The 19411-nt window shown below is 42.8% G+C and overlaps 1 protein-coding gene across 1 annotated transcript in view; it reads right to left on the reverse strand.

The window, feature by feature from the left end:
• Positions 1–348: 348 nt before the first annotated feature.
• DGKQ (diacylglycerol kinase theta) overlaps positions 349–19411 on the reverse strand; it is a gene marked incomplete at its 5' end in the record, with an annotated part of 96374 nt that continues 77311 nt past the window's right edge. Inside the window, 8 exons of the mRNA XM_080362334.1 lie at positions 349–485; positions 2559–2711; positions 4484–4595; positions 6188–6334; positions 11875–11975; positions 13446–13627; positions 14198–14346; positions 15737–15888. Of these exons, the coding sequence (XP_080218460.1) occupies positions 387–485; positions 2559–2711; positions 4484–4595; positions 6188–6334; positions 11875–11975; positions 13446–13627; positions 14198–14346; positions 15737–15888 (1095 nt within the window). The 3' untranslated portion in view covers positions 349–386. The remainder of the gene's footprint in view (positions 486–2558; positions 2712–4483; positions 4596–6187; positions 6335–11874; positions 11976–13445; positions 13628–14197; positions 14347–15736; positions 15889–19411) is intronic.

The raw sequence follows: 19411 nt of genomic DNA on the forward strand, positions 1-19411 counted from the left end.
TTATAGAACAATGCACCAAAATTTATATATGGAATTATTTTCTTAAAAAAAAAAGCTGGGAGGAGGAGAAGAGTCTTTGTGAAAGTAGATGCATGAATCTCAGCATTTTGGAATCTCTGTTTGGCCTCAGTTTCTATATACACGAAAAACTGGAAAACGGCTTACGGAAAATCAACCCAAAGTAAACATTTTGGAGGAGACAAGTGGTACGTAATAGTTATTTGTAACAATGAGGCACTATCTTTGAAAAATGAAGTAGAACCCAGTACTATCAAAATGTAATGGAAGGCACACTCATAACCCTCTTCACCAGCTGTCTGCACTCGGTTTCACTGAACTATCTCGGTAGTGGGTGTGCTGCATCGCTGCGGAGCGCGGGCCTTCACTTAGCGTCCTCCCTCAGAGACTGACACGCTATCCACTCTCATCTCTTTCAGGCTTCCAGTTTTTTTCTGCTTCTGCTTGGATTTTTTCAACATGTGGACCTACAATGGAATGTTTTAAAAGAAAGTGAGTATTAAAGTATCTGTAGTCACCTATAAGCAGATCTAAGGCAACTAACTAATAAACAAGTAAAATGCTGGAGCTGCAGCAGAAGTACCCAACTATCTGAAGCACCTACCCTTATAAAGCTACAGTATTAACTGTTTGGTATTTTTTTTTACATAAACATATATACACATGTATGTATGTGTATATAGATGTATAAGGATATGTATGTGTGTGCACACATACTCATGTACATACATACACATAATATACAGATAACGCTATTAGTCACTAACCTGATAGAAAGATAGAAATATTTGTCACTGGAAGGACAAGTTAGGTTTGTTCTTTTTCTTTTCCCATCTTTCTCTCAGGAAAAGAACAAAGTTTAACATATTCCAAAATTTTTGAGGTATGAGCCTCTTTTTCACCCATTTTTCCTCTGCAAGGGCCACTGTTCTGGTAGCCCTCCCGGTGGGGCTACATATTCTCCAACACTGCCTGTAGCAACAAATTTCTGTGAGTTAAGAAAACAAGCTTAAGGTAGCAGACAAATGTGTAGACTAGTGCACACCAGCATCAACTACTGCAAAATGGTTACTGTGGCAGGATGCAAACCCCTGTCTCTCCCCCAACTCCTTCAGTATGGAAGGAGTAGACACATGTCCCTCTCTCTCTGCTGTTTGAGGCTGACAGCTTCTTTTGTTTGGCCCCAGAGCCCCTGGCCAGGGCCATTAGGAGAAGGGAGTGCCGAGGCGCCACTGAGCCGCTGGGCACCTGCGGCCAGTGTGGGGGATGTTTGGAGGCCTCAGGCGCACCCACAGCCAGGGTGGGGGTGCAGAGAAGCTTCTAGAATGCTTACAGTCAGATCTGATCAGCCAATAAAAACGGGATTCTCGTCAAGACTTCACCCATTGTTGCGGGTCTCTCGGAGCACGAGCGAGATGCTGCGCCGAGCCCCATCCCACCCGGGATGGAGACTGTGCTTGCCGTGTCGCCACGGTGTGAGTAAAGCTTCTCCTCGCAGGATTGTAAGTGTATTTACTTTCCGTGCACATTTGCACGCGTACTCGATATGAGCACGTGTAAAATTAATCCTTGCATAATCGCGGGTGTATTTTCCTCCCACGGTTCCACATAAGCACGTGTAATATTCTGTGCACATTTGCACGTGTAAGTAAATTAACCCTCGCAGGATTGCGAGTGTATTATAAATTTACCCTCACAGAATCGCCAGTGTACACTTCCCGTACTCACTACGAGTACATGTATCTCTTTACAATAATCCCGCACCGTGTTCAGGCAAGTGTGTACTCTTCCGGGACTCAGGGACGGCTCCAGCATCGTTTTGGGTGAAGCCATGTGCATGCACTCTGTGGACCGCCTGAATTATTAGTTGCTGCCCCTTAATAATTTTCCTCAACTGATATCCGAACCTGTATTTAAGTCACTTTTGGAGTGCTAAAACCTTGTTTCTCACCAGTTTAATAGAAGTTGTTTTGGACCCTGTTGTCCCTTAAACTAACCTCGGGGTGCCTCTGTGACAGTTACTTCACAACTTCAGTGTGAACAAAGAAGTTAAATTCTTAGGTAGCTGATGTGTTTTTCCTTCTACATATACACTGAAATACCAAGGAAAAACAGACACCATTTATTCCAAAGTATTTTCTCAGACTCCCCTCCTGGTCTCTGACAGACCCTCCCTCCTCCGGCACTGCCAGCAGACGCTTCCTACCCCGCACACTGCAGTTCTGCCACCACCCTCATAACCCTGGTCTGCTCCAGGACAAGCAACACTGCCTGGAGGTCTCAATAGAGGGGGAAAAATTAAGTCACTAGGCTGAAGCTCAGGGACTGTTCTTTTTAAATACAAGCCACATCTGAGCCGGTGGAGAGGGCCCTCAAACCATGCTGTGTAGAAACTGCTGTGTATTTATCCAACAGTTACCACACTGTGCCAACCAGTTTCTTTAAAGTTAACCATCAGAACATAACAAATAAGCAAGAAGATATCATAAGATCCACTGATGAACAAAGTCGACATGCTAAGACAAACCTACAGCCAGTACCTTTGGTCCTGCAGCAGAAATAATAATCTGGCCAGGGGCCTGAATCCAGGGCTCTCCATCAACTTGAACTGGAATTGGCTTTAGGAGCGTTACACGAAAATATGAGCCTTGGGCTATGCGGATTCCTGATCGAAAACCACCTTGTACTTGACCCTGTTAGGAAGTAAAAGCCAGAATATCAATCATAGCAACCAACAAGACACACAAATATTAGCTGCACTTAAACTGAGTGGACAGAATTTTATCCTCACCTGATATTTTAAGTTTCAAATAAAAAGAACCATTTAGGCATAATCTGGATAAGATGCCTTTACTGACACAGCATTAATTATTTAAGTTAGTGCAAGAAGAACTCAGATACCCCTGCACAGGTTGCTGGAAGCAAAACATCTTACACACAGAGGTAATTAATCTGTTTGCCCGGGTTGGCCAGGGAGCATGCGCTCACAAAAGTCATTTGCTTTTACACTTCCCCCCTCCATAGCTTAGTAAACACATTTTCAGAACACCTAAATATATACACAGACTTCAGCACATGTGAAACTCAAAAGACTAAAAGCACTTTACTAAAAGGGAGAGTTTTCCCAAACTCAACTCCATATGCATTTATACATATGTATATATACTCAATACCATATATATCTACTCAACTACAACTAATGGCTCAGTGTTAACAGTACAAAGTGAAGCACAGTGAACTTTCTGCTGCAACATTCTCTTGGGGAATGTGTACAGACACCGAACACGGGAGTAAAAACCTTAACATAAGATCACAAAACCAGAGCACAGGTTTGTTAACACTCATATTCCAAAGCAATGGGTACACTCCTTGTTGCTTCAAACTTCACAAATATTTTAAGGATCTCTACTAAACCACTTCTTCTAATGGAATGTTGTATATTTGTCTTCCTTAAAAAGATCTAATTACAAAACTGTAAATCTGCCAACACCAAAGGTCGAGCTGCACAAACAATTTGAAGCACTCACCTTCCATTTTTGGTGGTTGTATGGGTTAGTTGTCTCTAGTAACCTGACCACATATACTTTTTCACACGCAGATTTCTTAAGATAGTGAAAGAAATATGAGGAAAAGACAAAAATAACCTACCATCCCACAGGACCACATTGCTAACAGCAGGCCATTGTAAAAATAGGTAATACGTGGAAGAATGAAAGTTGCAGAAATGGAGTCATAATATTCTTTGCAGAACTCGCATACCACCTGCTTCATGTAGCATTCAGATGAAAAGCAGCTAGCATCAGATCCTCAGAGACAGGTGTCGGAAAGCCTGTGGCAGGTAATTACACAGCCACATGTCTAGAAGGAATCTTTGCCCTGGCCGTGATAAGGTATGACAAGACTTTTTGCAAATACACTAAGTGAAGAGTGGGTGTTTTTGTAATGTTAAAATAAAATCTTGTTTTCATACCATGGCCTGTTTGGTTTTGACAACATGTTACCTGTTATGAGAAAGTGGGTGCATTCCTTTATATATATATATGTATTTAATATATATGTAAACATGTATGTTTCTGGCCTTGTTTCAAAGCCTACTTAAGACACGAAGCCTTTCACCACGAACTTTTACCAAGTTCTTCACACTCCTATTACTTGTTCTGATCCAGCCACAGGTCTCTTCAGTTTCCATTCCACCTGCTGCAGTCTGACACCTAAGCATGGATCCTGAGGGCACGCCAATAAACAGGCAATGAGAAGGCCCTGCAGTCCATGGACAGGCCTGCCAGCTGCAGCGGAACTCCCGACATCCCAACGTGTTGTTCACAGACAGCCAGTGCTGGTCTGTAACCAATTCTGCGTGGCGCAACAAGTATCTGAATAAACAATGGTATATCCTTAACATAAATGCATACTTTTTAGGACTGCACATTTGCAATGCTCTGTTTTTACTGGGACATCAGCTTACCATGTGAACCACACCAGTCACACCCACAACTTCCAGCAGGCCATCATCGATGCGTGGCTTCTCAAAGCGGTTATCGCTCTCAGACCCCCAGAGATCGGCTCCGGACCCCCAGCTGCGTAGAGAACACACCACAGTCAGCACATACAGACCCACCTGCCACAGGAACCCAGAGCTCCCTTGCCCCGAGCCCTGCGAGTGATGGCTGCTTCATCAGACTTGGAAAGCTGGACACTCTGCTCCCCACCAGCTGGATGAGACAACACAGCTTTCCTGCAACGCAAAAGCAGGAAGGACTTTCCTAAAATTTGGAAGAATTCTGAACAGATATTTTAGGAGTGAAAATGGGAGTGAAATAAGTAGTTTCCATTTGAAAGAAAAAGAGTAGGTAAGAACAAAGTCATTCCAAAGAGTTTCAGTTTGCTGGTTACAGCTACAGGTTACAGCTAAACTAACCCTTAGCTTCCGAGACTGAAGAACTTGACATAGATCTTACTGGTCTTGACAATATTCATAGAAGCTACTGAAGAGGAACTAAAGCTAACACAGTATCAAGTTTTTATTCTTGTATGTGGCCAAAGCCACTTGTAGTTGAGCAGGTATTCCTGCACTTCAGTCCTCTGAAACACTTCTGACAATTTAACACCATGTTGCATTTTGTGCAGTATTGACCCTCCTTACTCAAATCACTCGCTTAATGTTTTAGTGTACTGACTGCTCAGCACTAATCGTGATCTTTTTTTCTCCACAGCTCTCATGTGCAATGCATACTTGTGTGTATGTGCAAGTGCACATACATGTGGGCGCATGTAAATATATATTTCAATAAGAAGCTGAAACATTTTCAGACTAAATAAAAAGAGATAACAGGTACTTTTGAGGTGAGGGTGTACTTGAAAAAAGTAGTATGGCAGCACTAATTATCTGCCAGTTTTGTGCAAGCACAAAACCTGCCTCTACCAGCAGCCCACCAAAGGCAGCCAGATTTCCCACAGATTTGCCTTCCTTTCTCCCACAGCAGTAACTCCGGTTCTCTGCAGCTGCCAGGGCAGCCCCCACAACCCCACAAAAGGTGCCTGAACCGTGGGTTTTCCACAGCTACCCGGGCTCCACACACCCCAAACAGCTGGCAGTGGGGCCTGGACAGCGTTTGGCAGTGTAATCCTGGCTGTCCTTCACTGCAGGGGCTGCTTAGGCACCTGGTCTCTAGCATACAAGGGTGTGCAAGCTGATCATCCTTCTACAAGTCATGCTGAAATCCAGTGGACCATTCAAATAGCTTGGGCGAGGGGTAAAATGGTAGTGGACAGAAGCCACAGGCCTACAACCATGCCTAAAAAGCCAAGTTTTACTAGAAAACTGCTCCAAAAGAAGTGTGAAGACCTTTGGTGATGAAATCATTCCAAATTACTGTTAGGACACAGAAGAAATAGCAAATGGATGGAGGTCTGCACAGGGAAAACAAGATAGTGCCATCTTTATGTGGAGTGAGACCACAACTTTAAAAGAATCAGAAAAACTATGTCAAAATGGTATGAATAGCTGGCTCCTGAGGCACCATGGCAAAGCCAGCAAGTCAGGCAATAATCAGAAATACCCAGTAACAACCACCTATTCAGCATCTTATCTAACCATTTAACATTTTGCAGCGTTTCCATTCATACAGCCAGACGTGCATTTGCACAGGATCCTTCGTCTTCTTTTTACCTTGGTATATTAATGAAAATGAGTCCTTCTATACTTGGTAACTCCACCTCGTGCTGGTCCACTTGAAGCTTTATGTCTTTGTGAAGGTTTCTGGTATGACTTATCTTCTGCAGCCCAACTTTGACGTAAACTCCTTTGTTGTGAAACCTAAGAGCAGACAAACATCCTGTAACTAAAAAGTAAGGCCCAGCACAGCGCTTTCTCATACATACAGCAGTACCATCCTCTAGCAGGTATGCTAAAGAGATTTCCCATTTAAACCCTCTCCAAATTCTTCTAGCTTTATGCAAAAACAAAGCGTAAGCCACAAAAGTTCATATAACTTTTACTTAAAGGATGATCTGTGCTGTCAAGGCATGTGGAGATCTGTGAAATTTTACTACAGAAAAATAATTCCTTCTTAAAGCACTGCCTGAATGCAATGCCTCTTTGAAAGGTACACTTCTGGGCTAAAATACAGGTTTTTGGTTTTTTAACTAAGAGCTAGGAGTCTTCATGAAACATTTTAAAATGTTTTCTCATGCAGTGCTAGAATAATTAAGGCATAACAACCTTTGCAAGTCTTTACAATTGCTAATTCATTTGAAATACACTCAGCTGTAGAAACTTAAAACATGCTTAGTAATGTTAACCTGTGACAGAGCTCTAAGATCTCTAATTTTAGAGTTAAAAAAGATGAAGAAGATTTTATGGCATCCCCAGAAATGTCAAAATATTTTAAGAATAGCATAAACACATGTGATTTAAACACTATTTTCTTCAGTAATGGAAACCTTTGGATACATGGCCTTCAGGGCAACCTTAAAATAAAAAGCATAAATTTCCATTATTTGACCTGTCTAGCACATGGATGTCATTGGAATCCAATTCTGCAAAATCTCTCAAGCATTATGTCTAAACGCTGTAGACATTTAAGTGGGAAAGACAAGTTTAGCATGTGGGTTATAGTCAGCTCTTCAGACAGACAGTGCTCAGTGCTCTTAATTTACTACAATGGGAATGATTAGCCTTATATACTAACAGTTTTAAACAGCATCCAATTAAAGGTACCTGATGTAACACCAGTTAACATATGCTTAATGTATGCCTCTGCTTCAGACAATAAGATGTGTCTATGCTAAGACAGGTTTTGTCTTATTCGGATACAACTGAAAAATAACAGAATATTGGTAGGAAACACTTTAAATATCCCTGAGAAGTATTATTTTTTGTTAAATGTAGAAGGAAGCAGGCAGAAACTGAAAGAACATGACACAGTGCCACAACTGCGCACGCAGTCCTGCATTATGTGACTTCCAAGAAGCACTTAGGGATCATGCAAGTCCGCCAGATCCAGAGAGATTGGATACAGAACCCTGTGATGTGCAACCAAGGGCAAATGGCAGAGATTTCACCCCACTGCTCCATTCTTGCATACATGTTCCATTCATATATGTTATTAGGACTTGGAGACCAAGTAAGAATGAACAAATCAATTTCTGTGATGCTACCACGCCAGTTCCTACTCAGTGGTTTTGACGGTGTCTGAAAGGTTTTATGAGCAGAACGGCCAGCCAAGCTTGGAAGGGTGATCTCTGTACATCCACCACTAGAGAGAATTGCCACCTGTCTGTCTGTGCACATCTACACGTGGGATGTGATTCGGGGAGAAAGTGCCAGTGGAAGCTGTCAGACTACTGTTAGCATCAGCCACACAGTAGACACACTGCCTTGCCCACTTGGGTAGAATGAATAAGTATCTGCTAAAGCAGACCCCTGGTTAGATACATTTTGCAGACAGCAGATTCACCACAGTTAATTAGCAAGGTGGGAAGGACGAAGTTGTCCTTGGAGCAGTCTCCAACACCTTCCTTGTGCTGAAGGAAAGCAAGGTTGGCATTAGGTGAGACTCACTGCCGTCCCTGTTGTAAATTACACTGATGGGGATGAGAGAGGCGGGCAAGGTGTCACCTGCAGGTCACCCGTCCCCATGCAGCCAGTGAACCCTTGCATCAGCTCAGCTGAGACACTTCACAGAAACACAGGATGTTAGGGATTGGAAGGGACCATGAAAGATCATCTAGTCCAATCCCTCTGCTGGAGCAGGAACACGCAGATGAGGTTACACTTGCATCATTATTTCTTGCCAAAATTATTTGGAGGGCTCTCTAGAGTACAGGTATTGAAGTAACATCCTACTGCTCATATGAGTTCGGAGACTTGACCTACACAGCTCAGGAATCACTCTTTGATTTGTCTTTCTACAGAAGATGCACTACAAGTAGAGCCAACATTCACACACCACCCGATGGCTACATCCCTAAAGCTACATACACCCTTCATGAGGGACATTCAGAAGGTTGGACTCATTCTTCAGTTTAGCTGTGTGTTTCAGAATAGATGAAGTTAAAAACTGATCCCATATATGACCAGTTTCATGGATTATGAAGTAAACTTTTTTTTTTTTTTTTTTTTAAGTATTGCAATGTTGTATTTATCCTTGATAGAGCAAACTGAAAAAACACCTTTACTCGTAAGAAGTCCCACAAACAAGTCTCCATAGACTTAAGGAGACACCACAGTGTCAATTACACAACCAGTTTAATAATCTCAGTGGTTGCTTGAGCAGCAAGCACCTCTGGTGGCCCAAGGAAGAAAGAGCATCAGTAACCGCTCTCCAGGCTTTCATGGAAACAAAACAAAGAAGCCAGTACTCACAAGCCATGAAGAGGCGAAGTGAGCTGATGCAGAAAGCCAGAGTCTTCAGAGCTCTTGCCAACTGCTGCACACCCAGAAGGGCAGGTTTGGGAAACTCTTTCTTGAAGGTGATGGATAAGAAATCTGTGTGACAGGCCTTTTAAAATGAACTGCAGTTTCCCATAAGCACTTATAAACGGCTAGGTAACGTACCTCAGAAGCAAACCCCTCAGAACCACAGGACACACAGCATGGAAAGCTATTAAGCTAAACAAAATGACCGCCATTCATCTAATTCTGCAATTCAACAAGCCCACCGCTGGGTGGGAAACTTCCACTACAGAAGCGAAGAGCTCTGACCAATAATTAGCGTCTGGGTGCTTTTATCAGGGTGATCTTACTGACTGGGAAAGAACTTTTACCAGGTTCACATACAGATGGCCCAAGAAGCAAAAAAATAGTAGCTGTTGTAGTATTTTAAACCCCACAACCAACAAATTCAACAACCAATACTTTCAAACCCTCCCCACACCGAGAAAGAAAACAGCTTTGTATCTTTGTAAAACAATTCTAAACTTGCTGTAAATTGTGCAGAATATTCTCTCTGCCTAACCTCACATCCAGGAGACTGCCTGCCACAGCAGCCACCCACCAGCCTTGGATGGCACAAACAAGATGTGGTCTCTTCGGTAACAGACCACACTGAAGACTGCTCCAGCATCCAAACGACCTGTTGGAGAGCAGTGTAGGGGAAAGGGACCTGGGGGTCCTGGTGGACAGCAGGATGACCATGAGCCAGCACTGTGCCCTTGTGGCCAGGAAGGCCAATGGCAACCTAGGGTGTATTAGAAGGGAGGTGGTTAGTAGGTCCAGAGAGGTTCTCCTCCCCCTCTACTCCGCCCTGGTGAGACCCCATCTGGAATATTGTGTCCAGTTCTGGGCCCCTCAGTTCAAGAAGGACAGGGAACTGCTGGAGAGGGTCCTGCGTAGGGCAACCAAGATGATGAAGGGAGTGGAGCATCTCCTGTGTGAGGAAAGGCTGAGGGAGCTGGGTCTCTTTAGCTTGGAGAAGAGCAGACTGAGGGGTGACCTTATTAATGTTTATAAATATATAAAGGGTGAGTGTCACGAGGATGGAGCCAGGCTCCTCTTGGTGACAACCAATGGCAGGACAAGGGGCAATGTATACAAACTGGAACACAGGAGGTTCCATTTAAATTTGAGAAGAAACTTCTTCTCAGTGAGGGTGACAGAGCACTGGAACAGGCTGCCCAGGGGGATTGTGGAGTCTCCTTCTCTGGAGACATTCAAAACCCACCTGGACACATTCCTGTGTAACCTCATCTGGGTGTTCCTGCTCCAGCAGGGGGATTGGACTAGTTGATCTTTTGAGATCCCTTTCAATCCCTAACATTCTGTGAGCCTGTGGGAACAGAGGAATGATGGCAGATGCCCTGATCCTTAAGTTTTACGGTGTGAAATAACCTCACATAGCTGGGCACTCAACAATGTAAAAACCATCACTGCCTCAACATATGTTATTTCTACTGCCCTGCAATGCAAGTTCAGCACTAAATTCCCTGTGGGAATCCAGTCACCACTGCACTGTGAGCTGCCAGCCACAGGTACAGAGTCCTGAGCGAGTAAAGGGACTCACCGCATGGGTTCAGAAAAGCACTCAAGCCCATTGTCCCTCCAAGGACACTTGCAACTTGTGTAGCCACAACTGAAACTTCCTGTTCTGCACTCAAGAGCAGCCAGTTCACATGCCAGCAGCTGTTGCTCCTGGCATTAATTTGCCACTCTTCTTAGTTAATTTACTGAAAATGATTTTTAAAAGAGTATAACCCTTAAATACAGTGCCAATAAAGAAAGGACACATATTTGAAGTGCTGCAGCTTTCCAAAGTCAGAGTAGTATATTTTAAAAGAAAACGAACATAACTCTTACACTATATTAATTTCACAAATAAATCTGAACAGTTTTATACGCTAGAACAGGCAGCGCTGTATGCAAACGTATTGTCTGGTTTTACTACCTATGATGTTTTTAATCCAGTGGACTGAAAACATAAACCTGTGCCTAGGAGAAACTCATGTACCACAAACAGTATCCTGTATTATTAATTTTTTAAGCAAAAAACAGAAGCAATGCCTGTAATGACAGATGCAACTCTACAAGATGGGTGGGACTATACATCATTACACTCATAACCAGTCAGAAAATATTTTTGATAGTTAGGATTCGAATATTGCATAGTTGTAACTGGCTGTAATTCTCTCTGGCTACTGAGGAACAATTTAGAGGACATTTACTCACAAACATAAGGGAAAGTAGTTAAAACTGTTTCTACAAGGAATTACTGATTAATTGCACAAATGTGATTTCTTTTTCTCATCAATTTAAGTGATTATGGGAAGAAGAAAAAGTACTATTATTGATTATTCTACATGCCAGAAAGGAGGAAGGTCTCTCTCCACACCTTTGTAATCACACAGTCTGACTTGAGATACAGGTATCTTTTCCTATCCTGGTTACCTGCATGCAGGTGCTACCACGGCACTAAGGATGGGTGGGAAACGTACAAAGAAGTTCTGAACAGTGTGTTTATTGTTCACATAGCAGCCCTGCCCTCTCCCCCGGCTAAAGGCTTTGAATAAGACATCTCCAGTACCTCAGAATTCCACTGAACTCAACATTGCAGTTATTGGCAAATAAGAATGTTGAATTATAACGACAGAGCTTCCAAAATGGCTTTGGTGCTCTCTCTTGGTAAAGGAAAAACAAACAAACCAACCAAACAACGAAAAAACAAACCCAAAACCAAAAAGAAAACCAAACAAACCCCCTGAATTCTGTGTCTACGAATTCACAGATAACTTAATTCCTCCCTGTGCCAGTTCTGCCTCGGGCAATATTGCCTGTGGACACCTGTAGCATTTCAAGTCCATCAGCCACAGTGTAAGCTGGAAGTTACACAACACCGCACAGTTTGGTTTCCCCGGGATTACCTGCTGTTAAATTTCCCTGGTTCTTCTTCTCTGGCGTGATGAAAGTCCAAGCTCAACTCTGCATCAATGCCAAGACCACAGTAATTGTTCATCTGTACAATCTGACAAAAAAAAAAATGTATGATTTCCTCCTCATGTTTCTAAATGAAGAGATTCCAAAATTTTTCAACAAAACTAAGCTTTGCAGATGATCCCTCCAAGTCATTTGCATCTTGACAGATTCTGGAAAACATTTTCCAGAAATATTGCACTAAAAATAAAGCTGTATGGACAACTGTTGATATGTGTAGTCATTATTTCCAAAGTATCAGAAACTTCAAAATCTAATCTTAATTGCAAGTAACAAGCATAATAAGGCAGAAATAAAAACAATGCAGAAATAAAACCAACCCAAGTTCTCAAAGCGATCTTATGCAATTACTACACAAGCTGCTGAACACTTACTCCATCATTATTTTTGGCATCAGCCATGGGTTTATCATGACATGGCTTGGAAGACCCTTCTCCTTACTTTGGAAGATGACTGACTTAACACAGATGAGTGGAGAACTTGACTTCACCTACTCAGCTGCATTCTAAATAGCTCCCTATATGCTAGTCTCAAGTTTCTACAGATTTCAACTATTTCTGCAATTAATTCTTGCTTTGCATACCAGTTAGTTCCACAGCTTTTCTGTCCTAGTCCTTGGCTCTCACACCCTTCACCTTAAAAAAGTAGATTAGGCACTCAGGGCAAACCAACCGCTGTCTTCAACGAGTGAAAAACATCTGGAATCTGAGCAACTTAAAACCTCCAAGTGACACATAATGCCTGGGATTTTCCAGCGACTTGACTAAAATCTTAGATAACTGCTACTATTATTACAATTTCCTACTTTTCTTTTGACACTCCCTTGTCCAATTTCTTTCTCAAAAGATAAACAGAACCAGGATCCACATAAAGCTCTGAAATCACCATCTACAACGAATGATTTTTATTTTTCCTAAACAGAAACAAGTAATATGAACCAAGGGACAAGGACTCCCACTCCAAAAAAATAAAACAGTTGCCAATATAAAACAGATGCCACATATACAGACATGCAATGGCAGGAAGATGACAGAAGGATTTACTGCCTGTAAAGGCCAGCAACTCATAGCCATTTTTCAAACTGTTAAAGATGAGAGTACTTTTTTTTGGAGCGGGGGGTGTGTTTTTTGGTTGACACTCCAGTTTTACCAGTGTTCTGAAATTATTTGGCATTCCTTCAAAAAGCTCTTCTTATTTGATAAATAGATTTCTTCCCAAGTGAAGCAAATAGGTACACCATTGCCACTCGAATCTTTTGATTAATCCTCTATCAGACAGTTTTTGCCAAGCAGCTATAAAGTGTGTTCTGCAGCCAGCCAGTCCTACCAAAACTGAAGCACTACATCCAGGCATGTGCTGTGTTCCCTAAGGAGCAGCTCAGTAAGGCCCAAGCTCAAAGATGGATAAACCATAAAAGATTAAACTACATTAGTATCTATCTCCTGATTTTTCACTCGAACAACGGTTCCTAAGAATCAGACCCAAACGGTGCTCAGCTCACCTTTGGAGGCTCAGGTTCTGCAACACCATTCTCTGCGCCTTCAACTGGCTCTTCTGCATCCAAAAGGATAGTCCAGCGATCCATGAGAACGTCGTCTGCCTCATCCACGGAAACCAAAATCGAGTAGGGGTCCTCCCCACTGTAGCCAGCTCCCCAGCGCAAGACCCTCCCCAAGTCATTACCTAATAACAATGAAGAACCCCAAAGTATGACTGCATTTCTTAAGTCAGCTAAAAGCACCATAAAGTACATCAGCCTTGTTCTACAAATCAGATCTCATTAAGGTGCTCCAAAGAAATCACGGAAGTAGTTACACTGGACTGAAAAGTTAACCAGCAGAAAAAAATGTTCCAGCATTGCTGTGGCTGCACATGTGCTAGTATCACATACATATACGCTGTCTCATCTGAAATGTTTTCAGAAGAAGTGATGGAAAAAACAGCTATGGAGTTGAGAAGTCAGGGAGCAGCTGAGTTCACCGGTTTACAGCAATGGCTGATGCACTGGTGGTTGACAGGAGGAGAACAGTTTGCCTTCTCCAGCTCCTGCCCACTCAGACATACCTGTACCAACACCCCTGCTGCTCGTTTTCCCTTCAGAAAGCATGACTGACATTTCCTTGAAAAGCTAATATTGCATACCGAGTCACAGCATCTGTACCGCAAATCTGAGATGTTTTCTGGCTGGATAAATAAAAATAAACCTGGGAGGCCTTCTGCCCTCAGGAGAACGGTGCTCGCTGTGATTCTCACCTGTTCCTAAAGGTAAGATGGCAACTGAGGGCTCTGAGCACACCAGCTTGTGCCTGATCTCCTCCAGCGCACCGAGGACCCAGCCCACGGTGCCGTCCCCTCCGCACACCAGCACTCGGAACGAGGGGACTTGAGAGAACGTGTGAAACCTTCATCGGGAAACAAGGCAAAGGGGAAGAGAAATGTTACAACGTAGTACAGGAAAAGCAAAGCCTCTTAAAATGCTATTTAGGATAACACATTATTATTGGATTTTTTTCTTCCCTTTTACCATCAGTTTCTGGATCAACTTCAACAAAATGAATGGAAAACCAGGAACTTTTAGATAAAGCTGGTTATAAAGAGTGAAAAGCACATTCTTCCAAGATTCTTCACATCTAGAGGTTAATTCTTAATCACGTCCTTTTTCATCAAAGACACAGAAATCTAACTTTTCGTAATTTCAACGTGAACATCTATAACTCTCTAAAACCTAGTAGAGATGTTGATTAGTGATGCGTGGTTTTGTTCTTGTTTTTTTGTTTGTTCTTTACTTTGTCATAGGACTCATAGTACCTTTTCTTCTTCATAGTACTATTTTCCTGGGCGCTCTTACCTTTTGTGGCTTTTCACCCTACATACCAAGATACCCCGCAAAGGAATTTTTATTTCCCACTGCACAAGGAGGAATGAACAAGTGGACGCACTTTGCCATAAATCTACAGAAGGATTCCATTGACAAAACAAAACAAAAGCATTACTGAGGTTGCAGCTTGAACTGCATTAGAAAGACAACAGAGTCGTGCAGTTCTGACAAAAAACAGTTTGTGCAGCTTGTTCTTCCCGCCTCCTGCATAAGCCACATTTCTCCCATGAAAGCTTTTGCTTTTAAGGGCTTGTCATGACAGGTCTTCATTACAGCAGTTCTGAAGGAATGAGGCTATTCTGAGTAGACTACAACCATCACTTTCAATTTTATGAAGCTGGTAACAAAGCAGTGTTGATTAAATCAAGTAAGAGATTCCTGCCTCCCTAAAAGCACATCATGTTCTGTTCCTTGTATTTAGAGATGTCGCAGCTGCGACCAGGCAGGCCCTGTTAATTCTGCAATTGTGGCCAAGTTTCAAGACAGAAAATTTTATTACACTTTCCTGTTAGTTCCCATGAAACTTCAGAGGAAATAAAAGCAAAAATGATCCCTCGTTGGGCAATGTGACATTTCTCTTTCCATCCCCATTCAATTATAAAATCTGTTTATTTTTAATAATTGTTAAATCTGTGTTATTGAAAACTGCATATAACTTTCTCAGGATGGGACTCCATTAGACTTCATACAAGCATATACCTCAGGAACTACTCTCATTCCCTTTTCTTTAGAGAATCTCAAAGTTTAGATCTGTTCTCACAGTGAGAACCAGTCAGAAGGAGTGATCCGCTGCTCTGGTCGTTACGCACACAACAGAAGCAATTTATATCTTCATAACAAGCGAATCTGATCCATGCTTTCAAAACATAAGAAAACAACATAAATAGAATAATTAAAAAAATCTGATGACTTACCCAGGCAGTGGGCCACCATTGGTGAGTTCAAAGACCTGATGTGGGTTTAGCAGCTTTCTAAAACTGTACAGCAGATCCCGACCCTTCAGACCACCACTTTTTGGATTCACAAACACAAGAAGTGGGCAGCAGTTCTGTGGTATCTTGGAAGCCTGAAAGAAGACAAGAAAAAGGATAAGCCAAAGCCATGGTTAGGCACGAAAAATACTACTGCATCTTGGAAGTATTTCCTGAAGCTTCCTTGATGCTTAGCAAAAAAATCCAGGTTGGATAAATAAAAATACCGAATGTCCAGGCAATGGACAGGTTAGCTGCTGATCTTGTTTTAGTGGGAACTGAAGTTTCCTTAACCCACTGAGCCCAACATTAAAGACAAAGGCACTGTAAGTAGTCCCTCCTACACATTTTAAGTAAAGAGTCTATGCCAAAGAACGATGTGAGGGAAAAAATACCTGCTAGTCATGCACAATTCAAACACTCTCCTTGCAAAGAGAACTTTTCCCAAAAAACTGAAACATTTGTCTTTTCATGGTCGCCTTAGCTTGTATGTTAATTTACAGGGACAAAACATTTCACAACGAAGGTGTTTGGGGCAGACACTGGTGTGCCCCTCCCTGTGAAATACGAGGCTGAAAGCTTCTTTTAAAAATATGTATTTAAAATTTGTAATCAGGAGGATTTGGTGTCAGTACCTTATGATGCTCACACCTCTGCTGGGGCAAGGGGTCTCCAAGCACGGCCATGCTGCCGGGGAGCCCCGTACCCATCCAAAAACCGCTCCCGAGGCAGACACCGCACATGGCGGGAGGGCTTTCCCAAGGTGCTCTGTGGACTGCACCGGAATGGCACCTGCAGCCTCACCAGAGGCCAAAGCTTCCAGCCACCAGAAGCCTCCACTTTGGGACTGGTTTACCGCCAGCCCATAAATCATTCCGTCAAACCATTTGTAAATAGTTCTAGAAAGATCAGAAAACACCAGCACACCTTTCACCGGGCTGTGGGGCAGGTACGGGCCAGAAAAGTCCGTCGGGCATTTCAATGAATGCACTTCAAAACAGAAACGTTTGCTGCAGTCCCTAAGTTGTGGTAATTTGTATTTACAAATTGGACAGCATTCAAGGAACAGCAATTTGTCACGCAGCTGACAGGATGGACTCAGGGAACAGAACAACAGTGCTAAATATAAGTCAATTTAGACAAGAATGATTGAGGGGGAGGTGAGGCAGCAGCATGACCGCAGCGTGCAAACATGCAGAGAGACAGCAGCAGCTCCAGAGGGGAGGAGACAGCACCCAGAGAGACACAGTGACACCAGAGAGCGTGAACCAGGGCGAAGAACAGAGAAATCAGGACAAATTGATTAACAACTTTGTAGGGAAGCAAACTGTCGTGATACCCCAGACCATCGTCTACCTGTGAGCTGACGTGGATGCTTAAAAACAAACAATTGTTTTGAGGCTTCCCAGTATTTGAGAGACTTCCTCAAGTTTTGTTTTCCTGAAAGGGCTGGGTGCTAATCCTCCGCACGTCACATCCTGCCGGACGCATGAGGATACCCGCAAACACATAAAAACCCTTCTCCTCTGTGTCACTGCCTGCACGGGAAACGCTCTCTGCTATCCCGTGCGACCCGCAGGCACCACCAGAAAACGCACTGGGAAGAAGAACACTTCAGCAGGAATAAGGTTGGTGGAGCAGGAACACACTTCTCCTCTTGCTCCTTCGTTCCTCATCCTTTAGATTCTATCAGAGACATTCAGTTTGAAAACATGTATGTTTTCTCCAAAAAAAAAAATTAGCCAAACAGGGTCTATTTTGGCTGACAAAGAGCCCGAAGAGCCTCAAAACTTGGTTTTACTGCAAAGGTTTCACTGCTGGCAAAACAATGAGGTTGGCAAGACAGGGGCTGCAAAGCTGTCCGCACAGCTTTCTCCAGAGGAACCGTCTACATGCTACACTGTGAAGACTGCTAGGTCAAAACACCCCTGGCCTGCATATTCAGGCTCTATTGGAAAATGAGAATCAATTACTAAAAATGCAGACAACACACAATGTGGGTAATATATTTATTTCTACTAAGCACACGGAACGGATATTTGTAGCCAGCAAAGGAAGTCTAAAGAAAACAATACATGCCACTGTCACAAAAAGGAAGGACTTCTGGAGTTGTAAGGTCAACAGCTCAAGGATCCACACATCCCAACATGAGAAGTGGATTTCCGTGGATTTCCTTCCCTTGAGCCATTGCAGGCATTAGCAAAAATAGTAAGCAGAGCTCTCCTCTTCCAGCAGTAAAGCCCTTCTCATTAGCCCATTAGTTCCTGCACCATTATCTACCATAACCCATTGTGAAAAGTCCTTTGAAAATCCCACAAGCAATTAAAGTCAGAGCAGCTCTGAAAGGAAACACCGTGTCCTGGGGGTTACAGGGAAAACTGTTCCCTCCCAGGCTCCCTGTTCAGCTGCCCTCCCTCCCCTGCCGCTTCCCACTGCTCCAACACTCTTTTACACCTAAATCTCCAGTCACCTCAGCTTTCTGAGCAATACATGCTACCTGAAACCTCAGGCTTGGTTCAATGCACAGGAACTTCCAGGGTTTAAAAAGAGGGGAGTAAGGGGATAGATAATACACAGAAAAAAAAACCAGTTCTAAAGCTCACAGTAAACAAAAACTTTTTCAAAAAAGAATAAGACAAAAGACACGAGCCCATCATTCAAGTCAAACAAACACCTTACTGAATGTGGACAAGAGCATTTGATTACCTTCTCTTCAGGAAACCAGTTTCTAAAAATACTGGTTTTGGACATTTAGAAGCGACAATTTGAACACATGTTTCACATTACTCGCTTTTACAGGCAAGTTCTAACGCACTGCATTTAAAACCAAATAACTAAAATAATTCACAAGGAACTTTAGGGAATCACACTGATTTTTGAGATGTGGTAAGCTCCAAGGCATTCAATAGCACAGCTGTGTTTCGGAAAGCCAGCCGAGATCTTACCCAAGTAAATATATATTGTTGTAAATATTTATTTACAGTTTCTATGAACCACCATCTAGACTTCCTAATTGTCAAGTGTCAATATTGAACAACAAGAAAGAAGGTGACACATTTATCTTGAATGCTACTAACATGCAGCTGCACAGAGAATGCCTGGAGCTAAGAAAATATCTGTATGTAGTGTGAACTGAGCAGTCCTACCACACAAACCATCCCTGTTCAAGTATCTTCTAATGTAAATCCCTAACTATACTTATTTAGGAGTAAACATACCTATGTAGAATGAGCAAAAGTATCCTAGAAACTGCTTAGCCTTACAGTGAACTTGCTTCCCATCATCACTCTTCATTAAACTCAAAGGAGTAAGAAACGCTGCTAAATCCCTAAATCAAGGCAACCTTCTAAGAAAACAACTGTTTTTCAGTAGGGGTTAAAAACTCTGTGACCGTTTGCACAGCAGAGCAAGGCTGCTGCGTTGCTCTAGGGAAAGTACAGCTCCGTTACCATTACAGATGGCCACAAGGGCAGCACTCTTGGGCTGCGGAATTTTTTTCATCCCTTAATAAAGCCCCAGCGGGACGTAGGAGCGAGTTCGTTACTGGGCAGAAGGGGATGGTGACTCACAGCCTGAGGACTCCCCCCTTCAGCCCTGGCTTCGGGGCTCTGCTCCAGC

The sequence above is a fragment of the Nesoenas mayeri genome, assembly GCF_963082525.1.
Source record: "Nesoenas mayeri genome assembly, chromosome: Z".
NCBI classification, from domain to species: Eukaryota; Metazoa; Chordata; class Aves; order Columbiformes; family Columbidae; genus Nesoenas; species Nesoenas mayeri.